Source organism: Haliotis cracherodii, unplaced genomic scaffold (assembly GCF_022045235.1).
Source record: "Haliotis cracherodii isolate W230 unplaced genomic scaffold, xgHalCrac1.p SCAF_24, whole genome shotgun sequence".
Lineage (NCBI taxonomy): Eukaryota > Metazoa > Mollusca > Gastropoda > Lepetellida > Haliotidae > Haliotis > Haliotis cracherodii.
The window spans coordinates 4,328,917-4,342,247 of record NW_027266280.1 but is presented as its reverse complement, the minus strand read 5'-3'; the positions used below and the strand labels follow the sequence as shown (position 1 = coordinate 4,342,247).

General features: G+C 38.2%; 1 protein-coding gene across 1 annotated transcript; it reads right to left on the bottom strand.

The window, feature by feature from the left end:
* Window positions 1-831: 831 nt before the first annotated feature.
* Window positions 832-12,358, bottom strand: LOC139472406 (BTB/POZ domain-containing protein KCTD7-like). The gene is made up of 2 exons (XM_071254882.1): window positions 12,294-12,358; window positions 832-3,251 (listed from the first exon to the last, which is right to left on the bottom strand). Exons 1-2 carry the CDS (start codon window positions 12,345-12,347, stop codon window positions 2,433-2,435), a joined length of 873 nt encoding a protein of 290 aa, XP_071110983.1. The 5' UTR covers window positions 12,348-12,358; the 3' UTR covers window positions 832-2,432.
* Between the last annotated feature and the right edge of the window lie 973 nt (window positions 12,359-13,331).

The window sequence follows — 13,331 nt, the reverse complement described above, 5'->3', positions numbered from 1 at the left end:
TCATTTTGGAGGGGGGGGGGGTTGATGGGGTAGCCTAGTTGTTAAAGCGTTGGCTCATCATGCCGAAGACCTGGGTTCGATTCCTCTATTTGGGTACAATGTATGAAGCCCATTTTTGGTGTCCCCTGCTGTGATATTCTGGAATACTGCTAAACACAGCATAAAACCATACTCACTCACTCACTCACTCCATTCCTTTTTACCAGTTGTCTTATTCTATACACATTGTGTGAGTTATATGAAATGCATCATTTCGACATATGAATAGATATAATTAACCATATATAATTGTAATCAGAATGTTGACAGGGACTATGAAATCTTTGGGCAATGGGCATAGTCAACAAGCAGTCCCAAACAATTTCTGCGGTAAAATGATAGATATTCTGTGGTAAATTGAAAAAATTCTGCAGCAAAAACATATCCATTCACCCTCTAACATTAATACACACTCATCATGCTCATTGTTTTTTTAAATTTCATTCTCTTGCATTTACACATTTCAAGACATAAAATCATGCATGCATATGCATAGTGTCTGATATTTATGGTTAGATGTAAACATACTCTATGTTGTCATAATACCACAAGAACATTTAAGAGAGAGAATGACATTCGGTGATTTTTCTGCTATTCTGCGGTAAGTAACAAGTTCTGCAAATCTGCAATCTTAGAATCGCAGAATTTGTCTGGGACTGCAATGACTTACACATGTCAAACCGATTAAAGCCATTTACTCTCCATACAGACACTAAACTGAGCTGTTGGATAGTCTTGACAACAGTATAAGGCTCTGACAACCCAATCCCGTTTAACGGCCTCCTCCTATGACAAGCACGGGTTGCTGAGCACCAGCTCTAACCTGGATCTTCATGGGTCTGTGGCACATGACCAATTACCTACAGTAATATGACAGAAACAGGTGACATATTTGCATATTTGCCTCCTGCTTCTGGTATTTTTGGCAAAGAATATTCGTAAAACAGGATACATGTTATAAATAGACTGTTCTGGCCTTGTTATGCCAACATCTTTCCAAGGTAAACATTCAATAAGCACCAACAAAAATAAACTGTACAAAATATTCAACTGTGATACAAAATAAATATAGAAGCGAGGCATAAAAATGTCTTGTACAATTTCTCATCCCAGTCACATATCAATGATAGCTGAGACACAAATCCACAACTCCTGCACACCTCTCTCAGTGGGAATTCCATAAAACAAATTGTAAATAATAAATACAAACACAACATAAATCAATTATATATTTAAAGGAAATCATATATCTGTGTTCTTAAATTTTAGAAAATATCAAAGTGGACACAGCTGACCTAAAGACATGTTACCAGGGTTACACATAGTGTTCATGTACACAACAACACACCAAAGTCTCTCCAAAAGCAAAAAATGAAAAAGTTTCTACGTTAAAACATTTGATAATACCTTAAAAAACAGCTCAATATTTAATCCTTCTTAATATGAGCTTGCCATGTATTTCCATATCATCCTTGGTTGTCATGGTTACTGAAGACATAAACATGTTTTCAAGCAATTTACAATTTTACAATTAAAGATCTCTCAAATTATTATAAAAAATTATTACAACTCTTATGTTTTATGTGTGTACTATTGTCTTCCCTCTTTAGTGCTCTCCAGTCAATCATGACCAATGTTCTTGTTCGGCCTCCTGTATGCAGAACGTTGGCCTTCAAATGGTGTGAAATCAAATAATTAAGTAAATAATACCTTCGGAAAGGTAAAAAATAGATTAGATTTTTGTTCCAATAACGTACCAGGTTCATCTCAACAACATAACTGATATTTAATGATCTGTCTGGGATCACGGAGACATCTCCATCACAATCTACTACATTGCCCAGCGTCAACACTGTCTACCTTGTTTGGAAATGTCAACAAATTGAGGGTTTTTTATAAGGTAGGATAACGTATTCTTTCATCTCTAGTTTTGTATAAATAATGGTGACGAAGTATTCCAAACCTTAATAGGTAGTCAAAATAGCCAACACTTTTTCTCAATATGTCAAATATGGTTATATTGTCTGAAATGATAAAGCTCCACTCCATAGTATCATTAGATGATACCTGAAATGTGACAAAGGTATGAAGTAGGCTGCTGCTGCTGCTGCTGCTGCTGCTGCTGCTGATGATGATGACAGAGCCTAATGCAGCTTAATGCTGCTGTTGATAATGATGGTGATGATGATGATAGTGATGGTGCTGCTGCTGATGATGATGTGGATGATGATGATGGTGATAATGTGGATGATGATGATGATGAGGATGAGGATGATGATGGTGATAATGTGGATAATGATGATGAGGATGATGAGGATGAGGATGATGATGATGACTTGTTCTGTTGCACATGAACTCCCTCTGACAATATCACTGCAAAGGGATCACCACATCTAGAAGTCCGCACTATGAAGGCGATGATGGTTTGGTGAGGGGACTTTATCACTCTCCAGCCAGTTGAAGGTGAAAATGTGAATACTGGCAAACACATGGAACTGGTCATCACACCACGTGACTGTCTTTGTCTTGTTGTCTTCGTGAATACTTTCCGGTCGACAGTTCCCGCTGTAACCATCACGCTTTAAGTCAAATAAAATACAATTGGACACTTCATTCATTACTAAATCGGGCTGACCTTTGACCTTGTCCGCTGGTACTTGAATGAAATATTTCCCCAGACACTCTTCAAAAGTATCAAAGGTCTTAAACCTTCGGTAGAACTGCTTATAAACCTGCTTTGAGAACCGAAGGTCTCGAGGGATGGGTTGGTTCTTGGTAACGACTAGTCTCACAGTTGACTTAATGGCTCCATTCTGCCGAACTTGATCTTTAGCCAAGTTGATGATGTCGTCTTTAATATCGAAATATTTGACAAGCTTTGAACGTAAGTTCTCCCTGACAACATATTCCGTGAATAACGCTGGCGAACTTTTGAGATGGTCTATAAGCGGATCTATCCCATAATACATTGCATCCTTGAGAACTTCCTCTGCCAGATCCGCTGGTGGGGGGTCATCATGACGTAGGAAGTTGAGAATGTGATGAAAATGGGTTCCGTCGCGGTCGATGAAGTAGTTGCCGTCAGGGTCTGTGTCCACGTTGTGTCGGCCACTGAACATCACGGCAAGCATGGACTCGGGATAACGCCGGATTGTTGACAAGCGGGTGGCAAAGTGTTTTCCTCCGACATTGAGGGTGACCACACTTGGGAACTGTTCAATGACAAGGAAAGACAACTTTAGTAACTACATTTAACAGGACTCAAACAATGGTCTCGGGTACCCATGACTCAAAACCTGACCTAGATTCAAGTACCTGATTACAATGTGATATAATGTGCAGTATGATTCGCAAAATAAATTTGGGTATTATCAAACTCAATGAAAAGAAAAGAGGAAAGTGCTTCTTATGTAGCATAGGGGATATGACTTTCATTGAGTTCAATGATGGATCACTATCATTATTCTAGCATGTTTTGTTGGCAAACTTTAATTCCAAAGGGTACCCTTTAATTCTAAAGGGCACACTTTAATTCTAAAGGGCACATTTTAATTCCAAAGGGAACACTTTAATTCTAAAGGGTACACTTTAATTCTAAAGAGCACACTTTAATTTCAAAAGGCACACTTTAATTCAATAGTTTCTATCCTTGCATTAGAAACTACCTGTGGTGAGAATGTGTTTCCTGGTAAATATAAGTGCTGTATCCTGTTTGCTTCTTCAGTGGTGACACTTGTCAGATTTATCATAAACAATGTGACCCCTCTCAACATTAGCCAGGTCATAAAGTCTTGAACAGGAAATTATTTGTCACTTTCAGTTAAAAAAAATAGACACTCATTGCTATGATGAATAATTTCATCATCAGCTGATTGCATTAAATGCAACATTAATATACAATGTTTAAATACTACTGAACTTAAGAAAAAAAGAACTTGATCTTTGATCAAAATATCGATTTTCCCCAATTTGCCTGCCAAGTGTAGTTAGTCTGGATAACGATAAATCATGGAAACGGGTGAGAGGACAACACCAGTACACTGTATTTTGTAATCTGATGAACATATTAACAGCAGAGTGAGTGAGTGAGCATGCATACATGCATGCATGCATGCTTGAGCTATTGATATTGGCAGCAGAACGGTACTTACACTGTGCTTGGCTTGACCATTTGCTATTAAAGCACCACTCTCCTTAACACACACCAACATGCTTAGTATCCATATGTTACCATGGTTACCAGGACCCAAAATATATCTGGCATAATCACATATAAACATCCCAACATATAAACATGACAGTATGAACATGTTTGTTATCTTGTTCTCTTCCTTATGTTTGTTATGACTCATACGAACACACTTTTCTTTATCTCTTAATAATAAGTGCCAAAATATTTATTGGGTCTGATACGGTACATGACTTAAGGAGTTTCAGCTGTCAGTGTCAGTTTAATAGCCTAGCAACAGCACCTGTTCTTGTAGTGTGAGTGTGTGTAAATAATCCCCTGTATATTGTCTTTTCAACCTGAAGCATATTATACACAGAAAGATACAGTAATTCACTAATTAAAACTTGCCAACATACATAATGAACAGATAGTGCCACAGCCCTGTAGCTCACCTGGATATGTTGATTAAGTAAGTTCCTATATTACAATTCGGAGTGACGTTTCGGTGTAGGTTCACATAATTGCTTGATAACTAGGGCTGGCAATCGATATAGATCATAATCGCTAACTAAACATCAATCAATTACTGATAAATATCAGAGAAGAAACTTCAAGCATATATGCAAGAAAATCCCAAAAGAAATCAAACATATTTCACCCAATCGGTGAGTGGGGCACATGTATGCATAGATTACAATGTGGACATTGACTATAACAGAAACAGATGCTTTTCGTCTTCAACATAACAATAACAAATCTCTTTTGCTAAATCTACACTATTTTTCATCAATTTTTGCAATTATCGATACTTTTAGCCAGCCCTAACCGAAACGTCCCTCTTAATTGTAATAAGTGTTCATCCATATATCTTATCCTTACTTCATACTCCAACTTCAAAAATGGCTCTCAAAGAAATGGATATGTAGATGTGCACCATGTACAGAGAATTTAAGAGCATTGCAGCATATTTTGAGCAACGGTGGCTGAATAATGGCCGTAAAGAGGTTTTTCATGGCAGCCATATTGAAAACCTCTCAACCTCTCAGGTGTTGTCATTGGAGGGAATAAGTATGTGAAGTTTCAACTTGGTTGGTTCAGTAGTTTCTGAGGAGAGACGTTTACAGTCCTGGAAATACATTTTGAGAGAATTTAGGGGCATGGTCCAAAGTGTAAAGGTCAAATACAGATCAAAATTAAATATGTTGCAACTTATATGTTGAGCCGACAACACATATATATACCGTATTCGACGTAATAAGCGCCCCGCTCTAATAAGCGCTTACTGCGATATTTGCTGATATATTGACTAGTGAATAAGCCCAATTTGCATCCCTTCCGATTGATGATGTACAAAAGACTTATTTATTCGGTATAATACGCACTCGTGTGTTCTATGCACCCTTATTTATGGGCAATTAAATTCTGGGAAAAAATATATCAGTCGTATATAAACATTTCAGGCTGTCAGCACAAACCAGGAAATTTATCTTTCAACTATGTTTTTTTTCCACCAAAATAATATTCTAATAAGAGCCCCCTATTTCTAATTTTGAGTGCGCCCTGAGCGCTTATTACGTCGAATAAGGCACATGCACCAATTTTCATGATATTTTAAATAAAAAAGGGTTAAGTAAGGGTCAGCTTTCAGTATGGTTGAAGTGCAAACGTCAAAGCAAGCTTAAAATTTTATTTATCACAAAACAAGAACACATGGAGCCATGCTACTAACTACTCATAAACCAACTTTCATCACATTTCCTACAAAAATGACAGAGAAATGGCCATATTGAAAATGAGATCGAAACCTCTGGAACAGTTGGAGTGTCACGATTAGTGGGAACAAGTATGTGAAGTTTCAGTTGCATGGGTCGAGTGAGTGAGTGAGTGAGTGAGTGAGTGAGTGAGTGAGTGAGTGAGTGAGTGAGTGAGTGAGTGAGTGAGTGAGTGAGTGAGTGAGTGAGTGAGTGAGTGAGTGAGTGAGTGAGTGAGTGAGTGAGTGAGTGAGTGAGTGAGTGAGTGAGTGAGTGAGTGAGTGAGTGAGTGAGTGAGTGAGTGAGTGAGTGAGTGAGTGAGTGAGTGAGTGAGTGAGTGAGTGAGTGAGTGAGTGAGTGAGTGAGTGAGTGAGTGAGTGAGTGAGTGAGTGAGTGAGTGAGTGAGTGAGTGAGTGAGTGAGTGAGTGTGTGTGTGTGTGTGGTGTGTGTGTGTGTGTGTGTGTGTGTGTGTGTGTGTGTGTGTGTGTGTGTGTGTGTGTGTGTGGTTTTACGCCGCTATTCCAGCAATATGGTGCAGGGGACACCAGAAATGGGCTTCACAAATTGTACCCATGTCGGGAATCGAACCCGTGTCTTCGACGTGACAAGCGAACGCTTTAACCACTAGGCTACCCGACCGCCCCTGCATGAGTCAAGAGGCTTCTGAGGAGAAAATGTTTACAACCGACAATGGATGATGGGAGATGCATGCCAGATGCCAGACAAGCAGTCCATAACATGAGGCTCACTTGACTTTAAGTAAGGTGAGCTAACAAAAAAGCAACATAATTAATGTTGAATATGAGGCAAGGTCACAATGACATGCAGTAACTTCATGATTAAAGCTGAACATTTATAACATGTGTAAAAATTATTGTAATAATATACTTAAAATAAGACATTATATGATATTATGAGCATGTTATACATGTTATATGCAAACATTTCCGATTCCTACTGACTCGTACTTGGGAACATATATAAGTGTTGGATAAAACACTTACCCTCGGATTTCTATGAGATTTAAAACCTGAATCCAAGGGATAATACCGAGGAACGTCAGCCCCAAGGTTTTATCCTGAGGATGAGGGGCTAAATCTCATAAAGATCTGAGGGTAAACATTTTGTCTTATTTATAACCCCCCCCCCCCCCCAAAGATTTTAAACAATATACATGTATATCAACATTTTATGTTTCATAACATGCTTTCCATACGGGTACTTGAGAAAGACATTCCTAAAGGAAATAATATATAGTGATTTACCAGCGCGACAGATACCAAGGTTGCATATTTGATCCACAGGAATATAAAGTAAACATTTGTCATTGTTTAATACATATATTTAGGGAAGATCATTAAGAAGATGTCCATGGACATGGGGAGGGTCATCCAAAATATGACAAGCCTTCGGGGAGAGTCATTATACTTTTCAGTACATTAGGGCATGCCAAACCTCTAACCCACCCCACTCTGAAATAAAAGACCAGTCCCTTAATTTACTTAAACACCAAATGTGTTGGTCTTTTTCATTCATATTAATAATATACTGACTAAATACCTATGAGATAAAATATGTATACACACTATTCAAGACACCAAAACAGAGAGCTGGTAGGCTGTGAAATCTAGACCGAAAGAAATGTTGAAAGTCGAACCTTGTCCATCGTTCATGTGTCCATGTGACAAGTATACCCACCGCTGACTGTGACTGTTAGTGATACACACACTGTCACACAGGTCCCCAGCTTCCATCAGGCAAGCACACACTGCCCCACTGGCTGTCTACTGAACCATGAATCATAGACCTGCACATCCGCGAAGCTTCCTTCTCATCCGTGCCTTATCTGCTTAATGACATTTTGCCTCCAGTGAAAGGTCACACTTATTTCCTGCCGACATTATGTAAACACTTCTAAGGTGTGTTAAAAGTTGAAGGATGGGGGAAACTAGTTCGTTCCCATCTACCTGAGGCAAGACAGTTAACTGACTATAAAAGTCCAGTTTCCACCCTTGCCGAACTAGGCTGGTATTATGGAGTTACATTTTGGCTGGGCTAATGAGTCTATGCATAGTCCAATCAAAATTGCGAAAAGAAATCGAAATCCGGTTCGTAAACTGTCATGCTTATTTTGGTCAACTGCACCACCAACTCGTTGTCAACAGATATTTTCCAAGTCTTTTCATGATTTTAATCAAGGTGCTCACATGATTTGATGCACATCACGATATAAGACCCGTCTTATCATTGTAGATGTTGATTATCGATCCAGGGCGGCAAAACCTACATGACATATATGACAACTTATCAGTACATCTGTAACATACTTCCCACTCACACATTCACTCTAGTAATACAAACATACCTCATATATCAAGTATGCATAAACTATAATAAAGTTTATATATCATATTGCAGTGCAAGAAAGTACAGGGACTCAAACATTAAAGTCTTAAGTATAAAGCTAAAATTAAAATGAAAGCTGCTCCTCATTTTCGAAAAGTTTATGATACAGCATCCAAGCACTATAAAATTTCTGCTGATTACCTGTCTTGAAGATAATAAATTGATAGATGTTTCTTTTCATACATTATCAGATGCTCAGTTTGGAAATGGGGAGGTGCAGTGGTAGAAACTACTAGAGAGAGAGAGAGAGAGAGAGAGAGAGAGAGAGAGAGAATAATGTTTATTATAGTGTCACATGTTATATACACTTCATACTTAAACACGTACACAAACAATAAAATATAACATCCGACCAGATATGGCCTACGAGACACTTAGACATAAAAGCAAATTATAACGTCATGATCTGGATAAGGTAAAATAAGACATATACTAACACAATGTTTAAAGTTAAGATTGGGTTATGAACACGCATGCACGCACACACACGCACGCCAAATTACTTGTAAAGTCACGCACGCAATCATACACAAACACATAGATATCCACCCACCCACCACACCCCCACCACACCACACACATGCACACGCACGCACGTGCACGCACACACAAACGCACGCACGCACGCACACACACACACCATACATACATTATACCAAACACGCGCACACACAAATACACGTACACAAAAACACGCATGCACACACGCACGCACGCACGCACCCACACACACACACACCATACATACATTATACCACACACGCGCACACACAAATACACGCACACAAAAACACGCACGCACGCACACACACACCATACGTACATCATCCATAACATATAACAAAACCCTTAAAAATGACAAATGTCTACTAGTCCTTAGGATACCCTTAACTATTGGGCAGTCTGACGAGGACTACAGGACTAGAGCCAGTCTCTAACACTGAGGTGTTGTTGTTTATGTTTATCCTTCGATCAAATCAACACACATGATAAAATCAAGATGACTCAGGAAAACAGAGCTTGGTGTCATTTACAAGTTAGATTAACTATATTTTCCTCAACTTCACTGAACTTAAATAAAACCCAATAAAATGAGTGAAATATATCTGACACACAACACGATAGATTTGTAGACATTCAACAGCTTTGGAGTTCTGCTCCATTATTCTCAGTATTAGTCCAACTTGTCTTCATGAAAAGAAACAAAATTTTAAAAACCATAAAAATCCCAAATCATCCAAAAGCAACAGACTGATCTAATAGCAAGTTTCAACAAGAAAAGTTTATCTAGAACTCTATGGTTACACTACAAGTCACAAATGTTCGCATTTCTTTCTGACTATGCACCCATTCCTTCTGTACTGACTTTTCATTTCTTTGCATAAAGATATAACTTGAGTCAACTTCAGTGAATGCATGACCAGATTGTTTAATACATGTATCTAAATATGTTTTGCCAGTGCTATAGTAAAATATGCAAAATCTGACATTTTGTACCTATCTCTTGAGACCGTGGGTACCCGGGTAGGGTCGGGTAACAGGGGGGTGGGTACCCAGGTAGTAAATTCGGACTCGTCCCAACCCTAATAGACACCAACTCAGACACAGTAAACTGACTCCAAGCTGACCAGTCCTTGTTTTATCCCCTTATGTCGAACGTCAAGAACGGCAACATCCACCTACAAGTACCATCATTTAAAGTCTAGCGTCAGTTATTACACATCGGAATCTGATTTCATAATACTATAAGGAGTCTATGTTAACCCATCACCCAAATTAAACACAAACTGGTAGACAGCATGACTTAGAACAATCTCATTAAAATTAGATCTTAGTTCTCGCTATGCTTAACAAAGATCTGAGGACATCCCATTAAGGGCACGTCAGAACGACCTATCATCCAACCAATCAGAGCTTCGCTTTCCAGATCATGAAAGTGACAGTCGAAATGTGCAACCACGAAATATTTAACACAGGGTATTCCGAACGACAGTTACGGGTTTTATGATTATATCCATACAATCTAGGCCATCTATAAGCCATTCCAGAATGTTCTTCTTATCAGTTTTATTTTTTTTAATCGAGAATACGTCAAAATATGTTTCGAAGCGTGGTCGCCAGTTTGAAACTAGTGTCGTAAAGCTCAAGAAAGCTGCCTTCTGATTGGCTACTGTTGATTTCTTGTCAGTCATTTCATTGGTCGGTCAAAATTTGCGAAGGGTCATTCTGACGTGACCCGTAATGGGATGTCCTCAGATCTTTGTTTAGCGGTAGCAAAAAATAAGATCTGATTTAAATGGGATTGGACTTAGAACAGCTGGGCTACACATGGAACATGGTGAACATCACAAAAAAAAAGTACAACCTGTAGCGTTATTGCTGTTAAGGGTAAAAACCCAGTCTAGGTTAGTTAGAGTTAGCTCCCCTATATTACGTCATCAGGTGACGTCATGGTTTGTGTGGGGACTCGAGTGGATGCCATGCTGGCTGTCCCATATAACTCCGGTCAATAAATCGTACTCTAACAAACCCTAGTCTAAGTTTCAACATAACACAACACAACCTTAACTCAGTTTTGCAATACACATATATTGACTACACTTGACTATACTTGAGGTAGGCATATCATAACTTTTGACAAAATACATTTTCAATCAAAATATTTAATGTAGCCCAGGATAATTTATTTGGGAACTATAGGGGGTTAAGCATTTCTATGATATTCCTTGATTTGCGCTGTGTGTATTACATGACTAGCGACCAGTGTATGTCAGTAAGTAAAAGCAGAGCAATACATCGTATGATTTTGCAAATACAAACAAGGAAAACATGGTGTATTTGTAGCTTGAATGATCAGATTCGAACTTGCTTGGATAGACATTTGGTCAGAGACTGCCTCCGTAGTCTAGAGGTAGAGCGTCCACCCGGAGAGCGGAAGGTCCGGGGTTCGATCCTCGGCCGTGTCATAGCAAAAGACGTTAAAAGATGGTACTTGTTGTTACCCTGTCTGGCGCTCGGCATTAAGGGGATAAAACAAGGACTGGTCGGCTCGGAGTCAGTATACTGTGTCTGAGTGGGGTATTCATGTTAAACTGTGGCATGGTATCTCAGTGAGCTAGCACTATAAATTGGCATCAGTCCGGACTAGTACAAGCAGCCACACAAACACACACACGTACATGCACGTCGCTATGTAAGTGCAATAATCTTGGACGGGACGTTTAACCCCATTTCACCTCACCTCACCTCATTTGGTCAGAGCCCAGTCTACCTTTAAATAAGTTAAACTGTATAGGTTTATTAATAACATTTGACATTATCTAAATGTATGTAAGCAAATCCTCATTATGTGGTTGATATTTGTGATTAACACCTCATTTGGTCAGAGCCCAGTCTACCTTTAAATAAGTTAAACTGTATAGGTTTATTAATAACATTTGACATTATCTAAATGTATGTAAGCAAATCCTCATTATGTGGTTGATATTTGTGATTAACAGTGAATGCATAAAATATAATTTGAACCTTTCCTGCATATAATTAAAAACAGGTATGGTTGATTTTCAGTACTTTCATTCATTCACATACGCAGACCACATAATTTATTTTATGGTCTCTGACAATGGATCCATAACCGAATGATTGATTATCTATTAAACAAATTTATGACAAATAAGGCAGCCTAGTTTTTCAGAACGATTTTGAGATTTCATGTATGAAAGTGAATATTATATGCTTTAAAACAAACATGTTGGTTCATTCTCCCTCACAAGACAACATGCAACGTGGTAGGCAAAAACATTTAATAAACACAGGGTCGATGCACTTTTAGTTGTCACAAAGAAATAATGCGCCGTCATGGTAATCCCTGCTCAATGTGTTGTTGCTATTTTCTAGTAGGGTTTATATAGACCCGGTTCACTTACCGTAATTGTAGGTGAAGTATCTGTGTTGCCATTAGATGCAGCTTCCTCATCCATACTTGTTTATTATTTACTACCACCCTTGTTTTGACAAGGGATATAACTCCCAATATAACGAATGTGCTGGCCGCTAAAAATACGAATGCTTGCATATTTTGACGTATCGATGGTAATACCATCGATGTTTATTAGACTGACGATAAATAGGAAAAGAGGATGATAATATATACGCACGGGGAACGAGTTGCGGTGCTGTATTGTTGATGAATGGTTATGGCAACATCTACCGTAAAGCTTATACATATTGTTATGAACATAAAGTTAAAGACTTTATTAACATCGGATAAATTGACAAACCCATCAACTTTGGTGTAGGTCATTCAAAGAATGAAAACCAACCTTGTCTGATGCTAATTTAAATTGTTGTAAACCAACTTCCAGTTACTAATTGCTAATTACGCTATTTACAGTGGGAGTAACGGTTTCACAGGTTCACACGTGACACGTGACACGTACGTGACAAGATTTACTGGTAATAATAATGATCACCAATTTTAAGCTATGGCGCACAGTCCCAACTTTATCAGTTCTTATAACAGCCATTTTTTTGACATTATTGTTAAAATGAGATTGCTTAACATTTGGGAGCAAGAAATAGAGAGCAATTTTATACTGACAATACTGTCTTGGTGGTTGAAATTAATAATCTTTCTCGGGAACAAAATTATGAAAACGTAACTTTGCTGTGTTTTTTACAGGCGAAGTAACCCGATCCAAACAGAAATGACGATTCTTTTATATAACAAATAACTTGATCCCAGTGAGTTCTATCGTTGCTTTATAGTTTGAAATGTATAGATAGATATACCCTATTAATACTAAACACGACTCACACTTCATGAAAACGAAGACATAGGTATACAATTGTACTTTAATATCCCGAAGATAATTGTATTATATTCTCAGCAGCAAAAAACCCATAATGAATACAAATTTCAAAATTTTAAGTATATGTTAAATAAATATGGTCGCTGGGACAGT

Bases quoted from the DNA above. Each gene is read 5' to 3' on its own strand.
- LOC139472406 (XM_071254882.1), bottom strand. From the start codon at position 12,347: ATGGATGAGGAAGCTGCATCTAATGGCAACACAGATACTTCACCTACA. The intron at 3,252-12,293 runs GTAAGTGAACCG...GTCATTGAACAG, and splicing joins ATACTTCACCTACAATTACG to TTCCCAAGTGTGGTCACCCT.